This window comes from Genypterus blacodes, unplaced genomic scaffold (genome assembly GCF_046128005.1).
Source record: "Genypterus blacodes isolate CSIRO-AG114 ecotype Tasmania unplaced genomic scaffold, CSIRO-AGI_Gbla_v1 ptg000137l_1, whole genome shotgun sequence".
Lineage (NCBI taxonomy): Eukaryota > Metazoa > Chordata > Actinopteri > Ophidiiformes > Ophidiidae > Genypterus > Genypterus blacodes.
The window spans coordinates 485,991-508,065 of NW_027466939.1; the positions used below are offsets into that span (position 1 = coordinate 485,991).

Below are 22,075 nucleotides of genomic sequence, written 5' to 3' on the forward strand. Positions count from 1 at the left end.
CCTGTATAGTCCCGCTCTGCCGCTCTAAGCACCGTTGGCTCAGGTCAAACGCGTCTTCATTCAAAGCCAAAGAAATGAGAGAATGGCCGGGATTCGGCCGGTTCCACTGGTCCTGCCAAGGTCAGCATTCCTCGGCGCTCCGTTGCCAAGCGGAACTTTTGTTTCAGTCAGTGTGTAAACCTCCAGGGAGAGACGGTGTAGGGCCGGAGAGCGCTGCAGGCTGGAGCAGAGGGACTGTGCAAATGAACGCAAGGCGGGACGCGAACTCACTCCAAAGGTGAAAGCGTAGTTGTTGTGCGGCGTTCAGGGACCCGAATCAAGCCTGAATCGAACTGAAACGCTGAAAATGTGAATGGAATCCATATGTTAGAGTACGCACAGCCCCTCCTCTGCAGACGGACAGCACAGTGTGTTATAGCGATGCGTTCACTGCTCCTCCTCTGGGGTTTAAAGCGATATAAGCAAGTTTGGGAGTTTAGGTGAAAATATTAAATGTCATAAAGTTAAAGGGTCGTGAATCAACTCAGACCCGGCTGACCTCTGATCTGGAACATGATAATTAACCGAATATTACAAATAAAATATGAGCAATATGCATTTAATATTCACTTATAGGCTCAAACAAAGATCGTGGTTTATATTCCCCCCCACCCCCCCCCCCCATTTATCAACATGAACCAGCTCTCGCGTTATTCACCACGTTACAGATTAAATACTGTGCGTTATAAACAAGGCAGCTTTATTATAATATAAATTCTACATCCACTGATCCTGTGCTGTTACTTTAAACGTCAGACTCAAGGTAAAGTTGGAAATAAAATAAACAACAACCTTATTGGAGTAACAGGATGTGTGCATATATTTAGTCTTATTTATTGAACATTACCACTTATTTACGTTTAATCCGCACGTTACAATATTCCACACATCCTTTACGTTTGTATTGTGCAGCACTTTTCACGTCAGGCTGTCATTACGTCATTTATCTCGCTCATCCAGGCCCGCAGTAAATGCACCATGAAGGCCTTCACTCTAACAGGCCACACGCTCATATTTATACTGCATAAATATTCAGTCAGACATATGGAGCTATTCATTTATTCATCTGACTGAAATGTAAGAGAATATTGACTTTAACATCAAACCCAGTCTCCTATCCCACATCCCTCATGCCTGCAGGCTTTTAGTCCATACAGATTTAAAATGGGAAATACATGCAGTCACTAATATCAGCAACACGAATTTTAATTCTTAGCAACTTTATTTAATTAGCTCATTTAAAAAATAAAAAAAGGGAAAAAAGAGAAATCAGAGATGTAATACTTGAGGCCTTAATGGTTGACTTGGGATGTTTTCTTTTAATTTTGACTGTTCTTTTTAATCTGGTCAGTATTGTTTGTGTTTTTTTTAATTTTACATTTAGCCAAGCAGCTGTGACAGTTAATAAATGTCACAAATACGTCAGAAGCCCTACACAATATTCCAAAACAATGTGAGCCATCACATTTTTAATGACACCTTCATCGACTTTATTCTAAATTAAATGCACCTGTTGACTTAAAAAGGCAAAGACAAGACGTTTAGACAAGAAATGATAGCATTATTTAAAAGTAAAACGTGTGGTATTTTTCAGAATTGGCCCACAGGCTAAAGATTAATATAGATATTACAAATACAATGTATCTGCTACAGATAAAATAGCTTAAATAAAACGGTAATTTACCTTAAATGGCCGTGTTAATTACTCAATTATAATTTCATCATTTTTGCAGGGGGATTCCATTTTAAATTTTGCCTTAATCGATTAACCGTAACCACAATCGATAACCAGTAAATGAGGGAGAGATTGGTTGAGTAAGTCATCAGGCTTCCCTCTTTATTTTAGTCCATAAAGCTTTTATAAGTGTGTTTGTGAAGTGATAAAGTTGGACTGATGGAGAATAAATCGGTGGCAGGTGGAATCGTGGTTTGGCTGCGTGACGTCTGCAGTTGCGCACTTCCGCGATGAGTCCCCCATAAACAAAATGTCTGTTTTATATGACGTAATGTTAATCTCTCCAAGGCCTGTGATTCAACTCAATTCAATCTGAAAATCCGGGGCTAATTTGATATATTTTGCTGATTTTAATCCAGCAGAGTCCTGCAGTACACCTGCTCTGTCTCACATCCACCCAGAGTCAAACACTTTATCCATAAACAACACAGCGTCTGACTGAATTTACCCCTCAAACACAGGAGAGTTGGTCACATATCAGATGAATATTCTAAAGTGAATCGTTGTGCTTTGCAGGCCTGCAGTCCGGTGTGTTACAGTGGGGCGGTGTGGTGGCGCTGCGTCACTATATGGAGAAATATGGACGTGACTCAGACCGGTGGAAATATCTCCTATAATTTCCTTTGGGAATGATTTGGCTAAATTCAGATCGATCCAATATTTTGTCAGGATAATTCAATGAAGTCACCGGGGGTTTATGTTTAATTTCCTATAGGAGAAACAGACTTCACCGGCTTTTCTTGAACTTATAAATGAGAAATCCATGCATCATATAGCACAATGTGTGGTGGGAGAGGGTCCCATACATTGAGCTGCTTTTACACGCGTCTTCCTCCCTGAATTTACGCTTTGAATGTCACATCCCGGAGCTCCCGCCATCATATATGTGGGTTCATCATAACCCTCCGCCGCCTCCCCCGCCGCACCCTCCCGCCCTCCCTGTCGGCCCCGAGCTGTCCCCACACTGTTGCCGGTGAGAGCTACTAATCCCCTGCGTCCATGCTTTACTCTGAGCCCGTATTTAATTCCTCTAAACCCCCAGCTGCCGCCCTGGTTACTCACTGAACACGACAGACTGTGCACCGCTCCGGTTATTAATAATTCACCAGCCCTCCGCTCCGCTCCGCGCCGTGCCGCGCCGCTCCGCTCCGCTCCTCCGGCCCGCAGGACACCGCTCGTCCTCGCCGCTGCGCGCGTGCAGAGCGTGCAGCCACTCGTACTTTTACGTGTTTGTTTACGTGAATAGCGGCCGCTCGGTGTCTCTCACCGGCGGCGAGGGTGGTGAAACGCGGACTACACTGACCACCAAGTCCCACCAAACTCCGCGTTTCTCTCTAGAACTCCGCTTTCTCCGCAACTTTCTACCGACACCGAGGGAGCAGGTAGTAGAAGGAGAAGAAGAAGAGGAAGAAGCGCCGCGGAGAGCACTTGTGAGGTTTTTGTTTCGCGTGTTTGTTTGTTTTTGCGTTAAAAGCGGAGCATGCACGAGACAAAGCGCGCGGTGCAGCGCAACAGCTGATTCGGCGCGCGCGTAAGCAGAGACTCCAGGCTACTTACTGTCGGTCCAAACTCCTGCTCTGTCACTCGGCTCAGGCGGGGACTCTGTCGGTGACGCACAGCTCGGAGACTCGGTGGACGTATAAACAGCACCGGGAGCCCGGTACCACCGCCGAGGACAGACCGGAGACAACTGCGCTCTCCCCACCTCGGCACCGGCTTGGTTTTCAGGGAAATATCACACGAAAAAACCCCCAAACAAACCCGAACATAAACACCTTGCATGAAGACGCCGGGAAGAAGAAGGAGAAAGCTTGGAATATAGGAGTCTGCTCCCCGGTGCCTGCGGAGAAAAAGCGAGCAAATAGAGCAAAATGCTGACCGGGCCACAGGCCGGCCTCTGTTAGGGCTCTTTGGCTTCCGGTGTTAGGCCCAACTGAACAAGAACCCGAGCTGTGTGTCTCCCCACACTCGCACTTTTTTTTTTGGAAGCTGAACTTTTGAGAGTGGAAAATGGGTCTCTGAGAGTGCTGGCACAATTCCCTCAACCACAATGGTACGTAAAGCAAGAAGTTAGCAGCTTTAGCTTAGTGTAGTGGATATTTACATTGAGAGAAGTTTGATGTAAAGTTGTGACTTTGCCTAATCATCCTACTGTGTGCAGCAGCGTGAGGCTTATTTTAGTAGCTAACGGATTAACACTGACCACAGAGTGTAGCTACTGTCTGTCCACTTACCTGTGTGTGTGAGTGTGTGTGTGTGAGTGTGTGTGTGTGTCCTCACTTTATCAGCGTTAAGTTATGTTATTCTCTCGAGCTACTCAGGTTTGCCTTGCTGAAATGCTTTATGGAGAAATGACAAATGACGTATAGGAAAGCAAACAATGCCTCGTTTTCATAGAAAGCCTGTGAGGATGTTGGCCAAATGTCTGTCCACCCTGCTGCTGCCCTCAGTTCACCGCCTGGTGCCCGCTGCCTTCTGCCGTTTAATTCACATGGAGAACTTCTCCCATTGCACATCTCTTTGATGTGAGCTTGTCCATAAACTATTTATAACCGCATATATGATATGCACTATCGCACAGGCAGCTAAACAAGAGGCAACATGTGTTGGTTAGTGGCGTGTGTGGAGCTCTCACAGCCCCTTTCTGTGCAGAGTCAAACTTTATAGAGTTTGAAATCCATGGAAACTTGGCTAAGTATGGCACTTGTTTGCGCCAACATTCATTTATGTGCCTATGAATTGTGCGTAATTACGCGCAGTGGTTTCGAGCGATTCCTTCATTACGCAGGTGATTTATTTGTGTAATCCACTGCGATCCTGTGACATCATGAAGTTCTGTCCTATCACAGGTTACCTGATTTGGGAGCCTGTTCAGTTTTGTTATTGAATTATGATACAATAACATTTTAGATTGTATTTATCCAAGTCTTCACTTTTGCATTGGCTGCATTTCCACTGTGGATTTATTTTTATAAGAACATGTCTTTTAGTTTGGTCCTCTGTCCAGTCTGGCCTCTATCAGGACTCTATCTGTTGAACTTAGCTAATGTATTCCCTATGAGGCTGTGAGCAGAAGACGTTTTGGATGCGGGGCTTGTAGCTCTCAGAGGGAGTCACAGAGGGAGTCACAGTCTGTGTTTTACACTCTGCTGATATATAACTCCTACATCCTTGACCTTTGAGATGGATTTTTTTTGGCATTGAATGAGTCAAGTCAGGCAATAGTTAGGGGAACCTCCCACATACAACCTTGAAGCTGCTTAGATACCAGTAAGGAATCCTATTTGCACATGAATATGGAAGATTATTAGTATGAATAATTATTTGTTTACTAGCATCCCGGCTTACATGGCAGCTTCCCAAGAAGAAGCTCATCAGTAAAAATGCAGAATTCAGGACAGGCCTCACGTGGGATTAGCCTGATCTGTTATGCTCCTACTTAGCAACTCACCTCTTTTTTTAAAATATATATTATGACTCCATGCCAAACACTTGCATGTTTGTCAGTGTGCACTGCAGGCACCTGTCAATCACTGTCAGTATGCACTTTCCCTAGACACTGATGTGGCCCAGCTACATGAGTCATAAATAAACACTGTTCTCCTTTAAAGATGATGTTTATTAGCTCTACCACAGGTTATTGATTTAGTAGTGGATCTAGCCCATAAGAAGCGTAACCTCTATCTCCGAGAGCCGTCATTATGACATTACTAACAACAACACGGGCCTCTAAATCATAGTTTCAGTCCGCGATGCGTAAATATACAAAAGGTTGCAACTGTTACCTCCTCTTCCAAAAGGTCCTATAGGTGTGATTTACACTACATTAGGAGGCTAAGACGTAAATATAGTAATCATGCAGTACTGTGTCAATTGTTGGGGTAATTGTATCCTGCAGTTTGTGTGTGTGAGAGAGAGTGTGTGTGTGTGCGCGTGTGTGCGTGTGCAGCCCACCACGCGATGATCAGACAAGCGGTTTTCCAGTCTTGTGTGATCTCCCTCTTGGCTGTTGCTGCCAGTGATGTCATCCCCTCATTGTATACAGAATATTACGCTATTATGTTTGTCCTGGCCCTGACATTTTCCTGGAAAAATAAATAAGCGCTGGCGTAGACTGCGTGCATGTGGTGTGTAAGCATTCCAAATAGTTTAAAGATGGAAAAGTTTGATAGACGGTCAAACAGTGTAAATATTAAGATAGTGGCTCTGATTGGTTTGTAAGGTGTTGTAACTATTTTGCCATAATTTAGCACAGAGGCTGTCAAGGACACGTCTGGAGGTGTAATCCTATCGTATGACATCCATGTAGCAGGGAGTAAGTTAACAGTTAAACTATTACATGTGACTTCATGTGACTCAACCTCCACTGTTTCATTTTACCTCCTAACTGAAACATCATGGCCTTGAATTGTGCTCAAGTCTGTCTGTGTGCGTTTCTATAATAAGCAGACTGTGTGTTTGTCCTTTATCCCCACGTAGGACAAAAAGACACAATTAAGGAGTAAACAGGCAAACAGGTATGAAGATAGTCGTATTTATCTGCATATTCATGAGGCTTCTTTACGTTTTGTTCCCCTTAAAAGCCCTCTTGACCCTGAAAAGCTCCAAAACAGTTATTAGCTCTGATTCGCTGACAGCTTTCTTTATGGCCACGTCTCATTTTGAATAGCTTACTGGTGAAATAATGAGGAGAGAGGCAGGGATGAACTGTAAAATACACATATTCACCACTTATTTAAGGGAGATTGGAACGTGTTGAGCCTGAAAATGACAAAACGCCAGAGGAGAGAGCGAACCGAGTCACAGCGGCACCACGGACTGATCCCTGTCCCTTATTTGAATACACACAGACTAAATAGTAGGATTGATATTTACACACTCGCACTCGGGCTCATTAACAGCCAGTCTCACTTTCCCCCTCGCCGGGTTTCGGCCTGATGAGGAAACACTCATAACTCTTCCATCTGATTTCTAACTCTGCCTCAATTACTTTATCTCGACTTAACCCTCACATTAATTGGTTTCATGAGACACCCCAGACTGCACACCAGCTGTGTAATTTGAATCTACTTAATTTGGGGAAGGTGTGGGTATCGTCTGCCATCCGAGTTTAATTTGAAGAAACAACAACAACAATACATGTATTTTCTCTCTCCTCTCTCCTCTTTGGGGCCTTAATGAGGAATTAGAGCCAGTAGCATTATTCATTAAACTGAGGTTGCCAGCTATTTATTACGAGCATATTTGTGTAAATTTTCAACACTTTTTTTTTTTTAGCATTTGCTATCAGGTTTAGCATTTTTAATAATTTGGCATCGGCTGCATCGTAGCAAATTGAATGCAGAAACAGAACCAGTGGCAAGCCCCAGAAACAAAATAAAAATCCCTCATAAAAATAACACGCACACACACACACACACACACACACAATCCTCTAATTACCGCCTCCCCCGCTCCTGTGTCTCTTATTCCTCACCTCCTGAGATGCAGGTGTAAAATATCACATTTTTCCAGCGTTTCTCCCTGAGGTGGCACTGGCTCGGACTCACACAACGGAAATTTCCCCCTTTCATATTCCCGCACACATTTTTTTCTACAAACAACTTCCCCCTCCCCCTCCCCTCCCTCCCTCCTTCTCTTTGATGTACTTGCCACATGTGCACGGGTTTGTTAGCTTGTTACCAGGTGAGGAATGAGGATACAATTAAGGCTGAATGAAGTGGGGCTGGATAGGATGTCGGTTATGTTTCGCAGTACGGGAGAAGAACCAGGCTGCAGCGCTCTAACTGTTGAGTCGACAATGCGCTACAATGCTACGGCGGCCTGGTTAGCAGGTTCTGTGTTGTTAATGGGCAAGTGTGAGGAAACCTGCTGCCCCTGTGCATCCAGATGTGTGTGTGGGAGAGCCAGGTGTTTACTGTGCTGGTGTTTGTGTATGAAGGAGAGCGAGGGGAGAGAGAGAGAGAGAGTAAAGAGGGGGAGGTAGGCTGTATGTATAGGCTCTTAATTAATTCCATTAATGCATGAAAGATTGCCAATTTGAGCGATCTGAAGGGGTTCTGGTTCTGAGAGCGCGCAGAGTGCGGCTGAGGCACTGAGAGATCAGATTCATGTTTACATGTTAGATGTCACACAACAGGAAGCTCTGTAAGCCTCCATGCATGTATGTACATCTGCCAATCAACAGGCTTGAAAGCCTACAGAACTAATCACAACTCCAACATAGGATTGGAGCGATGTGCCTGTATACACGATGTGATCACAGGAAGTCTTATTCTACAGTGCAGCAGTGTCACAATCCTTCATGTGGCCAAGTTTCCGTATATACAGTATATATATATTTTTTTCCCATTGCCTTGAGCTCTTTTGCACTGTAACCTCTGGTTCACACTGGTTGTGTATGCAGTGTTGAAGCAGCACAGCTCTTTATGTTAACAGGTTCAGACTGCACGCTGGAGTGGAGGGGGGGGGGGCGATAAGACTCCCAAAAGCACAGCGAGATGTTTTAAAAATTGGCGAGGAGTCTTTTCTTTACGTTCCGCTCGCCTGCTGCAAACCGAATTTAGCTAAATAATAATTTATTCTCCTCCTGTTCCATCAACACAATGCTGATGTGATGATATGGTTTTTAAAGTAAACAAAGGCTGAAAGAGCATATCCAAGACATCTACGATCAGTGCCGTCTGCTGTAGGCTACAACACGCAGTCCAAGCCACCGGAAGCAGTTGGACGAACGTGGAGCACGAGCAGGATCCCTGTGCTTGGTGCAGCGGTTCACAGCTTGCATTGTGGAAAGTAAAGCCAACAACAACTCAATAATTAATACTGCATTTAAATGTGAACAGTATTTTCAGTGCTGAGTAGCTGTTCTGTGGTCTGGTGTGAAAGACAAACACTTTCCTTGCCGTAGCCTCACAGCAGTGCTGCTTCTGCTCTGCACACGCAGGCAGTGTGACATGAGCGTGTCTCCGCTGCTCGTATGTCGGGGGGGGGGGGGAAAGCCGCTCGCTACCTACAGAACACATGCCGTCACCACCCTATTGTTTTTAGGTGCCAGTGTTAAGAAGCCTTTTTTTGCACCGTGCAGAGCTGTAGCACGTGGACCGCCACCCACAGTCCATCTAGACATGTTACATCTTGGGCAGACAGGGGTTAAGGGCAGGTAGGGTTCATGTAGAGTGACACCAAGAGAGGCCAGAAGGATTCACTGCTTACTTTCAAACATGCAAAAGCTGACAACTGGCTTTGCTGAAGTCTATGCAAAGGCCAAAGGTGGCGTCAGGTCTCTGAAGAGTCGCCTGTGTGCTCCACCTTTCTTCTGCCTATTATCTCTCCTCTGTGACAGTCTGAATGACAGCTCATCCTTTAATATCTCCATTACTATCGCAGCAAATGTTTGTAGACAGATTAAATACTCAGCCAAGATCGGGCCGCTTTAGCAGCTGGGGAAATTTCGCACTTTTTATTCACAACAAAAAGCCAATGAAGTTAGCAGGAGCGGTAGTTTATTTTCCTTCAGACCTTCTTTTTTTTTTTTATCTCTCTGCCGAGGAGGACATGTTTTTTTTTCTCTCCCTTTGTTTGTTAGCAGGATTTCTCAAATTGATTCACGGCCCAGAGAAGAAATTATAAAAGTCTGCTTCCAATCAAGAGCTCGGAATTTTTGGGAACGATTCATTATTGAAAGATTTCTTCATATTTTGTTAAATTTCTAAAAAAAGTTAATTTAATCTTTGATCTCTCAAATATATAAATATATGTTGTTGTTAAGCCAGTTTGCTGCAGATTCAAATACATTTTCAAAAACCTTTCTTTCTTTGTCTTAATGAAAAGTTCAGTCCTGTTACTTTTATCTCAGGATCATATACAAAACTAATAGAACAGGACACGTTTCAGTTCAGGATCGTATGACGGCCCTCCTACTAATTCTAGTCTTTACTTTCAAACTTATTTGCAGTTGTAGTGCAGTCGTTCATCTTTGTGTCTACTCATCGTTCTCTCTGTTAAGTTTATAGATAACGTTAAACATCACTACCATCACATCCACACTGGTAGAAAATGCTTCATGCTCATTTTCATATTCCAGTATTTCCGTTCCATTTGCTCTGATTTGCTTCTGTAGCCATCAGCCTCCGTCAATTAAATCTGACAAACATTTAATATTTAATATTCTATTACATTCCATCTGGGTCCCCCCCCTAAAAAAACCTCAACATGCTAGACATCAAATGTTTTTTAAAGTTTTTAAAGCGTTAATTACACGAGTCCCCTGTGAGTGTTTCTGCTCTGGGCCGGCCATATGGATGGGGCATATGCTGCATATATGTGTGTGTATATATATAGAATAAGGCATATATAATTGATACCATGCTCCGTAAAAAAAAAAGGAAAAGTAGGAGAAGTGGGCCGGTGCTGCACAGGAGGCTACATCAAACCAACAATGTCCATTTGAGAGCAGAGAGTTTGAAGAAGACAAAGAGACGCAGACAAACTGACACACACTGTCCTTCCCTCATCTATAGGTTGTTTACTAACCTTCAGCCTCGGCATCAGTGCAACACAAACCATACAACTCTGAATGTGAATAAGACTTGTCAGAAACAGGCAATTAGAACTCCCAGCATCCTTAGTGCTGCGGTCCTCTGTGATTATCAGCGGAGTAAACTATATCCTTCAGTTGGACAGGCCAGTTTAAGAGCTTAACAGAAAGCCCAGGGAGCTTGACAAGGGCGCCATTTAGTGGGACAAATGGTTTCAAATGGTTTTCCTCCCGTGTTTCACCACATATTAATGATGACAGGCCAGAACTGGGATGCAGGGGCTGAATGCCACGGAGCGTGTTTTCCTAGTCGTGTGGATGACTTGAATTCTCACTTTGTGTAAGTTCAGCATGTGGCCCATGATAAACTTATTGTGACCCAGAGGTTATGGCAACAAAGCAACATTAATCTCATGCTAATCAAACTTCCTGCAAAAGAAATTAACTGAAATTACACACGCACGTGCACACACTCACGGTGGTGCACACACACACGCACACGCACGCACAGATGTCCTTCCTGTGTAACAGTGAAAGGGAAAGGGAAAAGACTCGAGCTGTAACCTCTCATTCTGAAGGATATGAATAGCCTGTGTCTCCAGCCGCAGTATGGTTAGCCCGAGTCTGGGACTTATTATAGTTCTGTGTGTTTATGCATGTGTCTGTGCATGTAAGCATTTGTTCAAGTGCAATCCCGTGTCACTGTGTGCATTTGCGTGTGTGTGTGTTTGTGTGTGACTCTGCATATGTAAATGCTTAAGTAAGCTAATGTCTGTTTGAATTCCCCAGAAATTTGTTTACCTCATGTGCCAATTTAAATAGTATAACTTCACATTCTGTTGTTGGCTACAAGCAATGTTTGTTCCTGTTTTGAGTCCATGTTTGTTTCTGCTTAAGGTATTGAGAGATCAGAACTTTAAGTTCTGGAAAATAGGATTACTTCCCCTCTTCTTCCCCTCCATGCAGAGATGTAACTAAGAATCCCTGTTGTGTGCCTCCTGCCCCGACTTCCTCACCCTCACCAGATCTGGACTTATTCTGATTTACCTCCGAATTTTTCGCCTTCACCAATCCAAATTTATCCTTCTGAGAACAAATTTGTACCAGTCTGGACTAAAAAGTAGTAGCCACCGGCGAGCAAACGAAGCAGAACTCCCATCCCTGATCCAGATCCACCGTCTGTGGTTGCCTCCCATCCATGTTGTCTGGCCTGGCTGCCTCAATTGACAGCAGAACTGCAATGGATGCTCATTCAGAGCCCAAGTCCCCGCTGGTGTGTCCCACAGCATACAAATGAACTTTGCTGAATAGAAACAAACACTTTTCAAATACTTTAGCTGCATTTATCAGTGAATGCAGTGTAGGGCCAATAATGCGGCCAAGGGCTTGTGTGTCTGTGTGTGTGTGCGTGCGTCCGTTACATGTGAGTACATGTATGAGTGGAGGTGCCTGTATGTGCCTGTGTGTGTGTGTGTGTGTGTGTGTGTGTGTGTGTGTGTGTGTGTGTGTGTGTGTGTGTGTGTGTGTGTTTTGTGCTGAATCAGTGCCCGCTGAGACAGAAGTGACAGTGCAGGTGAACTAGCAGGGGCAGGAAGCCTCTTTGTGTCGGCGTATTGAGCGGCGGCGGGATGGCAGCTAAACACTTTGTTCAGCAGTGGAGTGATGGTGACTGGCAGGGCCGGGCCTCAGCATGTACAGCATATGCTCTCAGCCGAGCGCCGCACATTACCAGCCGTGTGTGTGGATGTATGTGTGTGTGTTTGTGTGAAATGTAAAGATGAAAGACGTTTCTTTCCCATTAGGGTCTCTCCTAAACAGCATGATTAATCACATAACCTCCAGCAGATATGGAGTGGTAGGCGTGAGGATGAGGATAATGTCTATTATTAAGACCGACCCTTATAAAGAGCTGAAGGATGGAGAGGATTCCACCATCAAAAATCAGCACTGTCTGTTCCCGGCCTTGTCTCAGTGCAAGTAGCTGTGTGTCTTGAAGTTCCCTAACTCTGCTACAGACGGCGTCATCTGATGAATAAACAACTGTTGTGTTACATTTCAGGCAACCGAAACCTTTCTGTTGAACGAAGAACCCTCCAGAGGTCCTGGGATGCCTGAATGCTTTGTAGTATCAGACTCATACAGGGTATGGACTTTTATTATTTTATTATTATTATTTTATTATTATTACATTTATTATTTAATATGTATATATCTATAAATTAAATACATTATATTTTTTTATTATTATTGTTTTATTATTATCATTGTTATTATTTTATTATTATTATTATTATTATTATTTCCTGTCTGTGCAGCAAGTGTGTTATTTGAGTTGTGACTCATTAATATGACTGACAGTGTGTTTTCATGCTCTTGGTAATTGCACCACAATCATAATGTCATTCACAGCTCCCTCTACTCAGCTGCAAACCATTACAATCATTATTTCCACACGCACATTTAATAAAAAGGGGCCTTTGCAACTTCACCGAAGCGCCCCTCGCCTCATGGGGGATGAAAATTATGATGATAATGTGCAGCGCGCTCCCATGTATGAAAAAAAGGGGGGGGGGGGGGAAGAATAGAATAGACGACCGAGCAGAAGAAAGAAAGTGTGCAGCTTTAAAGAAAACAAATTCCACAGCACAGTGAGCGCAGTGGATTTACAGCGATGAACGTGATGTAAAACGGTAATAAAAAGGGAAAAGGGAGGGTGGGAGGAGGAGGAGGAGGAGGAGGTCTGTGGACAACTGAAAATGTGATTGTTAATTAGGTGGGAGCCAGTTTTCTATAGTATTTCCCAGAGTTCTGCTTATGCCAAGTCTCTGGGAGAATCTGGGTTGCTGCAGTGTATCGTGTGTCTCGGGGTACAGAAATGAACCATTATGGCCGTGATGGAGCAGCGTGGTTGGAGGAGCAGAAGTTCTGGGGAGGGGAGGAGCGTCGCTGTAACTGTATTGGATTCCAGGGGCAGCGAGTTCAAGTACATCCACCGGAGGGTGTCTACCTCCAACTCCTCAACAGGAGGTCTGCTGCTGGAGGCTCCCGTCTACGTGTGCGTCTCTGTGTAAATGAGAGAAGTAGAGAAAGGGAATATTACAAGAAGATCTATACATTCAAACTGGAGTCAAATTAGTAAAGTAAACAAGAAGAATTAAAGTTACAAAGTCATGTTAGTTCATGTGAATGGCAAAGTGCTCAATTGTGGAAATCCCCCAAACAAAGAAACTCTCCCCACTATGGAAAACCTCGTGTCTCCAATTTGGGAGATTTAGTATGAAATCATAAAACTCCCCAAAAAGTGTTCGCCCCCAAAATCCCCAATTTTTCTTCTTCCTTGAACACAAGAAAATGGATTACATCATCCTATAGTTTGAACAAATTCACCATTCGTTCCCTCTCTCAGATTCTTTAATCGTTCTTCTGTGTGGTGAAGTTACAAGTCTGACACACAAACTGTAGTTTTTACAACAGCATGATGTCACTAATGTGTTTAATGTTGAATCTAAAATCTGAACCTGCAAAGCAACTTCAGCTGACACTTAGTATGCAGGTGTACGTGTTTCATTACCATCTGTGTGTGTGTGTGAGTTTGCATGCATACATTGTTGCATCACTCCCATTAGGATTTGAAAACACAACATATGTTTGGGCATTTCAACCTAAAATTGTGATTTTAAACTCACAGATTTGGCATTTGCGTGTGTGTAACCACTTTATGCACATGCATTGTTTGCGTATGTGGCGGCCTCTGCAGCCGTGCCCTCACTGCTACATGTGCTCAGCCTAACAGCACAAACACATTTTCCCTTTTCCTCCACCGTGTTCCCGCTAAATCCCTTCTCCTGTTTTTCCGCGGAATTGTCCCCGACTGTGTTAGTTCCAAGGACTTTTGCGGTTGCCTTCATCCGTGATCAACCTGTTTTTTACACCTAAAGCTCTAAAGTTTCCTGATAACAGTCAACACGATTATTCAAATGCGTCTTTGCGAAACCAGATCGACCAAGTTCCCCTGCGAGAGCTGGAGTTGTTATCTGGAGCCGTAGTCCTGTGGCAGTAAACAGCGCAGAACCGGGTGAATTAAAGATCGCAGCGTAGTGACTGTTGGGGTAAATATGTATATTGGAGCGTGTGAAAACGCCGAGCCACAGCAGACCCACCAACCGTAGCATATGGCTCTACCATGTGTTACTTAATGAGAGATTTACTCACACAGACCACTAAATGTGTGGCTCATTTAAGGAGCAATGGCAGAGGAGTGTTTGCTTGTGTTGCATGCAAGTCGACTCTGAGGAGGAGGGGATTCTCATCTCTGTCTAACCGCGCTCTGACCTTTTGCACTTTGTGGTCTGTTGTTGTACTTTTAATGACTCCGGTGAAAATGATGCGTTCAAGGATGCCAAAAAACGCCCTCAAAAGTTGCAGGCGATAGTTTTAAAATCATTTCACCTGGCTAAAGGAGAACCAAAAGGTGTGTGTGTGTGTGTGTGTGCGAGCGTGTGTTTGTGTGAGGGCGGGTCTGTGTGTCTGCGTGTCTTTGTGTGTGTTTCATATTAGTCATGTATCATATTCACAGAAAGGAATGCTGGTATCGCTGCGTTGTGTGGCGGCGAGGACGGGAGGTCGCGGTTTTGTTGCGCGCACATATTCCTGACCACACACTTTCTCCCTCCCTGCCTGCGTATCTGGCTCGCGTTTTCTGCCGCGTGCAGTAATTGGCCACACAGAGCCCAAATCTCTTTGTTTCCCCTGCAGAGGCTTGCGGTGTAAATGCACAAGCAGTAGGGCCTCATAAATCTGTGGCACTCCAGTGTCAGGCCCAGATTTCAGCTCTGCTCCTCTACAATGACTTCACTCCCGCCCAAATTCCCACTGTACCGCAATTGGGACGCCAGCCAAGAAACGTTATTTCACGACTTTTTATGTGATATTTGCATGGCTCACTACCGGGTGTGTGTACGAGAGAGGGAGAGAGGGAGAGACCGGGTTACCTCACACGCCCCAATGGAGTGTGTTCATCCCGTACAGGCGCTGTGATTCTACATCTGTTTTGGTGTTTGGTCGCTTTCTCCTTTAACTTCATAGTGAATTCTTGGTGACCAACTGGCGGGGACTCACTTCACTGGATTAAAACTACAGTGGTGGGTTCAGGTCCAGGTCAAGTATGGTTCAGTTAACTAACAGACTTAACTTATGTCTATGTCTATATGAAATAATGCAGAATTTAAGTATAATCCAATGCAAACTTTAGCAGAGTTTAAATGTGCATAACTACTCTGTCAAAGGTGATGAACATACAATCAATTCATATGCATTTCATCCCTGTAAGCTCTGTTCCCTATATGAGCTTTGGACAGGACTTCACGTTCCAGATCTATTCTGATGAGGCGTTTACGCAACTTCTTACGTTAAAAACAAGCATTAAACCACGATTTAAAGAACGTCAGAACACGCGTACCTGCCCCTGAACGACTCACTTGCGCTTTAATCATTATTTGCATATCTATAAGATGAGATGATCGGGTCACTAAGCACCAATTAGTCTAACAAAAGCACAACATTACCGCGTAAAAGAGGGAGGGGGGGGCGCGGACGCGGATGCGGGCGCGTAACGGGGCCATTAAAGATTAATCCGAGGGGAAAACTTATTTGAATCTATATGCAAGTTATGGCGACCGCGTGTGCGAAACCTCGTCATATAGGATGATTCTATAGAAAAGAGGAGAAGCGGAAAAAAGTCGTGCGCGGCGGAGGGGAGGGAGGCAAAGTTTTTTCCCCTGAAAGTTTGCAAGCTTTCACTTTCGAGGCGGGGTTACTGTAAGCTGCAGCATGGAGTGAGAGAAACAGGACGGCGGGCGAATGCAATGCAGCACCACACCGAGCTTCCATCCAACTTAGATAAGCTCTCCAATCCTCCTTTCTAAAAATAACCATGTACTCCCCGTACTGCTTGACACAGGTAAACTGACTTATCTTATTTCACTCTTTGGGTTATGGTGGAGTCTATACTTGGAGATGCCGGGTTCGCATTGCGCCGCATCTGACTGTTTTTTCTCATGTTTGTGCTGACTTTTTTTGTATACTGTTTGGAGCGATTGTCTGCTGTCCGGGCGCCGTGAACGTCGCGTCGTCTCGCCCGCGATACCGTCCCGTCTCCGGGCGCGTCAAGCAAACTTCCCCCCCTTCTTCCTCCTCCGCCTCCTCCTCCTCCTCCGTGCCTTTTCCATCGGCACATGGGCTTTTTGGAGAGAAAATGGCGCTTCTCCCGAAATGTATTTCATATTATAAAAAAAAGAAGGAGGGGAGCCCGGGGAGGAGGAGAGAAAGACGGGAGCAGGGAGAGACCGAATGTGGACCGGAGTTTGTAATGTCGCGCGGCGAACGTGGATCTTTCTCTCTCTCTCTCCCCCCTCCACCTCCACCCCCTCTTCTTCGTGGAAAAGTGTCGGTGCTTCGCGTGAGTTTCACCCCGCGAAGAAGAGGAGGAGCGGGGGGGACGTTAGGGCTCGAGACCGGGACATGCGAGGACGGGGCTTAGTGCGTGTGTGTGTGTGTGTGTGTGTGTGTGTTTTTTGCGTGTTCAGGCGCGTGTGTGTGCGTGCGTGCACGAGCCTTAAAGTTTGAAGAACAGCGCTCTTATTCTGCATCTTCTCGTTCTTATTCTCTGCTGTCATTATTTGAGAGGTTTGAAGCTTGTGTGCAGATATGAAGTCGAAGTTGAATTAAAGGACACACACACACACACTCTAACTCTATTTCAACTAAATAATCCCCACAATTAACGCAATACACTGAGAAAAGTTTAACATTTTTATCTATTATGCCCCTCAAATCTGTCCATTTTGCACGTTTGGCATTTTTTTTAATTCAGTGAAATGAGTTTAATGAGTGTGTGTGTGTGGGTGTGTATAATGTGTGTCAGTGTTCTCCAATCTAAATTAATGACTGAGCATGATGCTGCATTGCTCCTTATTTTATTCACATCTGCTGATCCCTTTTAAATATTTTAATTGTCTTTCCCATCAGAGCTAAACACAACAAAGGGAAAAGTCAAAACAGACTTTTTTCCCCCCAATGAAATAAAATAAGTAATTGCCCCCAAAAATATGAATCATGATGAGATTTCTGTGATTCTGTTTTTATTTGCTGTTAATGGAATTCTAAGCCTGTAGGGTTTTATTTAGGAAAGTGCATTTCTGAGTGGTTCAGTGTGGTCGTCGTGGTGAAATGCCCTTTTTTTTTGCAGATGATATTCCTAATAAGTGGATTTATTCCTGCTGTGAGGCGTGTGTAATAAATATCACCCTTTGACCACATCTAGCTGCATTTTTAGTGATATTTCAACTGTTCACATTTTTCATTTCTTTGTTTTATTAGTAGTTCATCATGTTGAGGCTGTAGAACTTTAACATGTGCCTCGAACGCACACACACACAGGCACAACTCCACTGACATGCAGAGCTTTCTTTAAAATATATATATATATAATCTTTAAATCTTTTGCATAAACATTCAACTTGTTGATGGAAAAGGGAGTGAGAGAGTGAGAGAGTGAGGGAGTCAGAGAGCGGGCTGTGTAAACGTATGGCTGCTTGTAGGAGTCTTCTCTCTAAGTTGTTTGCCATGTGCACCGTGCAGCTCTGTGCCGTGCTCCACTGCAGTCAATGATAGATTTCACATTCAAAAATCCCAAAGTGCTTTTTCCTTTCACATTTCAGGACTGTATATTTAACGTCAAGTTCAAGTGCGTGGAGCTGATTCATTCTCCTCTTATTGGGCTTTTTAAAAGTCATTAAATAGCCTCAATCTAAATGAATAAAAATCTAAGTGTTCTCTGTCAGTATCTCACTTCTCAGACCAAAATCTCTCCTGCTCATTTTTCCAGGAGCAGAAGGTTTTTGCAGGCATTTCCCTTTCAAATAATTCCAAGCAGTGGCAATGATCTGCCCATGTTACAGCTGCTCTGCTGGAAGTCTTTCTCTTATAAAGCAAACTTGTTTATCCCTCATTGGCTTCACCCGACAGTGGAGTGCCAGGGCTGGTTTGATGTGTAATTCATTCCTGATTTTACAGTGGTTTTATTAAAAAAGAGTTTTCCTCCCATCATATGTCTTTGACGACTGCTACCACAGGACGTTCTCAGCTCCTTTCGGGCGGGCGGGCGGGCACACACACACACACATTTCCATGTTAAAGCAGTAAAGGGTTATAACGCCGGCCTGTTGTTGACACCTGCCAGGCTAAGGAATTTTTTTGGGGACTATTTTCCCCCCGATTCAGCATTTTATTGAAGAAAACTATGACTATAGGACTATAGGATGCTTTGTAGGATGAGTCCAGGTTCTCTTGGTGTGAAAGTGACTGTGTGTTGGTGGAGAAAATGGAAAATAGTAAAACTGGGAGAGAAGCATCACGCACACACATCACCTTTAGATTGTAACATTCATTTGAACTTTCACACTGCAGACTTATTTTCTCCAGCGGCTCCCAGCTCGGCCTTTACTCCCAAACAGGCTTCACACACAGAGTTTACATTGCTCCATATAAATATCACAGATCAATAATAAATGAGCTCACAGCAGAAGATGCCTAAACAAAAGAGATCTTGCACATATGTTAAATTCCCTTTAATTAAAAGTAATTGGCAACAGAAGTAGCACAGTGTAATATAGCACACATGTTGCACATAATGCTAATGCATGCCTCTGCCAGGGCAGGAAAAGCGGAGGCAGTGTATGATTTCAGCCTGGAATTACAGCCCTCTTGTCATTTTTCATTTTGGAGCTTTACGAGTGTATCGGAGGAGAAACGACTCCAGCATTCCCACGCAGCTCCTCCGTCTGCGCACTCAGGCACATTTTTGTTTATTTAATTGCTGTTAATAATTAAAATTTCGAGCTTGGACCTCGGATACGGCAACAATTGTAAACAATCGAATGAATTATTAACTGTGATAAAAGCCTTGCTGGAGAGCAACAGCGTGCTGGGATGTGACGGACGGTGCGTAATGGAGGCAAATTACGCAGATAGTCCAGAGAGGAGTGTGTGTGTGCGTGTGTGTGTGTTTGCTGTGTGACTTCTGGTGTTTTCCACTGTGATCTAATTTAGGGATGAAAATGAGACATATTTCTGTCTTTCGCATTTGAAAGGAGCCATTACATAGATTTAGCAGCCTGATCCGTCCGTAATTGTCTGCCCAGAGATTAGATTACCAAAGATAACAACGTCATATATTGTCTGCTATTTTATTTTACTATTCATTTTAAAACACACTCTGTGCCTATAACTCCGTTAGTCACATGACGCAATCGTTTTATTTGTACATTTTATTTTTAGCACATTTCATTGTAATGTCCTATTTTCTCTTAACACACTCACTCACACACACACACGGAGTTGCCCAAACGGACGCGCATGCATGCAGGCCCACACACACACACTCACACACACACACACACACCCCCCTGCACTTTGAAAACAGCCCTGTTTCCTTCAAAACAAAACAAAACAAAACAACCATCTCTTATATTCTTTTGAAAAACAAATGTGTGTTCACGTCGTAATGTTTCATCTCAGACTGTTTTCACGTGTGCGGCATTTTAACATATTCCTTCCCTCTGCTCCTCTGCCCGCCTGGACGCTGACCCCTGCTCCCCTCTCCACATAAAGTATTACCCTACTCACCTTCTAAACAATGCCTTAGTGGTAAGTCCTGTCCCTTTATTCAGCTTCAGGTGTTTTGTCTTTTCCATCTTTGGTTCTCATGTTTTGTGATCAACTTCCGCTTTTTGACCTGCAGCGCTGGAAACTGAATTTGGCAACAAAAACGCCTCATATTTCATTGCACAAACACTTTCTCACATGCATTCTCTCTCTTTCTATATATATATATATATATATATTCTGTATTCATGCGTCAGTTGTATATAAGCTCTGTTCTGAAGTATATTATTATCTGACCAGATGACTTCTTCTCGTCACGCAGCAGCTCCAGACTCAGATCGTCTCCAGCTCAGTCTTTCCCTCTCAGGCATGTTTGAATCCTAGCAGAATATGATATTGTACCGTGGTTAGATTTACGATAGATGAGTTACAGATATTAACCTTCGAGCTACGCATTCTCTCAAAAAATCAGCAGCTGCTCTGGCGCAACTTAGAGCGGCTTTGTTAAGTAGAAAGGAAATTTAATTTACAACGTGGACTCGCTGTTTTCAGAGCTCTACGCGTCACTTTTTACGCGATGTTTTATCCTCTGCGACACTTTCCAAGGCTTTACGACACGTCACTACCTGTCTGGTCGGCGCACACTGCTGATCGATCATCTTTGTCCGTCGTTTTGTTTGGGACACAGTCTTGTTTTATTCGTCTGAACGTTGGCTGTCACCCTCGCTTTAAGGTCACCGCCGCATGATGGATGACGGCACTTTGTCCTCATGTGAGTTCTTTATCGGACTATATGTTGGTCTAAGAGGATGGATGGTCTTTTCTTACGTCACCCTCGGTCCTTAACGCGTTTTTGGTGTTTTGAGTGAAAATATAAACGCGATATTTAGAGGAGGAGGCATGAGCTCGTTTGTTTTAAGTGCAAATTAAATTAATCCAATCAATATTCAATATTTGGATTAGTGAGCCTGTAAAGCTCAAAGCCAAGTCCCATTAACTTTACATTCAGGCATATTCCCCTGCTGTGGCCTTTGCGCTCTCTCTCTCTCTCTCTCTCTCTCTCTCTCTCTCTCTCTCTCTCTCTCTCTCTCTCTCTCTCTCTCTCTCTCTCTCTCTCTCTCTCTCTCCCTGAGTTGGAACAGCTGTTCAGGGGATTAAAATCTTATGGAACCACAGTCTGAATAAACAGAAATGTTTGATTTTTTTAGTATTAAAGACACACACACATATATACACACACCCCTTCATGCATGCATGTGCAGATTCATACATGTGGTCATGCAAACAAGCCCCCCTCCCCTCCAGTAACCCTGTGGTGCCATGACTCCATGCTGATGAGGCCCCTGTGTGTGTGTGTGTGTGTGTGTGTGTGTGTGTGTGTGTGTGTGTGTGTGTGTGTGTGTGTGTGTGTGTGTGTGTGTGTGTGTGTGTGTGTGTGTGTGTGTGTGTGTGCGTGTGCACAGGTGGATGCCAGCTAACCTGTCTCACCTCTGTAAAATAATGACCTGGAGACAATGGAGCCCAAACGATTGTGAGCTGGTTACAAATGCCAAATTGATTTTTCAGTGAGTTGAGGGTGTATGTTGTGTTTGTTATTGAGTTTCTCAGATAGGTATATTGAGTTATGGTGCGGCTGTGGGTTTGGGCTCAGCTTGACGTCGGGTATCGACTGCAGGCACTCAGCGTGATGGCAAAGAGCGAGGAGAAGTTGAACTGGTGTCTATGTTTGTGCGGAAAAGTGAGGAGCAGCCAGTGAGGCGCTCTGTTCGCTCTGGTCACCAGACACGAGTCGTGTTTTGACTGACAGGTAGGACAGATCCATTGTGCTCATTGGTAACCGTGTTGTGTGTGTGTGTGTGAGCATGTGTAAATTGGGACGACAGCAGAGAGTACGGGTGAAATCGGAGTCCCCCATTGGCTGCAGCCGTGTTTTGTAAGCTGTGCAGGCAGCTCCGGATCACTTCTCCATCATGTAACGGGGACACCAGGAGGCCATAATGCTGCCTGGGACAACATGTTCCTTTTACTAATTCATCCCTACCACAGCACCAGTTACAGGCCAGTCCACTGTCACCCCTGTTACCAAAGAATCTAAGGTT

General features: G+C 44.2%; 1 protein-coding gene across 5 annotated transcripts in view; it reads left to right on the forward strand.

The window, feature by feature from the left end:
- Positions 1-2,984: 2,984 nt before the first annotated feature.
- nfixb (nuclear factor I/Xb) overlaps positions 2,985-22,075 on the forward strand; it is a 113,817-nt gene continuing 94,726 nt past the window's right edge. The window contains exons 1-3 of one of the 5 annotated variants that reach the window (XM_076164552.1): positions 2,988-3,827; positions 12,373-12,456; positions 19,983-20,018. In XM_076164552.1, coding sequence (XP_076020667.1) covers positions 3,825-3,827; positions 12,373-12,456; positions 19,983-20,018 — 123 coding nt within the window. In that variant the 5' untranslated portion in view covers positions 2,988-3,824. Of the gene's footprint in view, positions 3,828-12,372; positions 12,457-16,099; positions 16,273-19,982; positions 20,019-22,075 lie in introns of those variants that run through there. The other 4 variants (XM_076164560.1, XM_076164554.1, XM_076164555.1 and 1 more) reach the window with 4 other exon arrangements.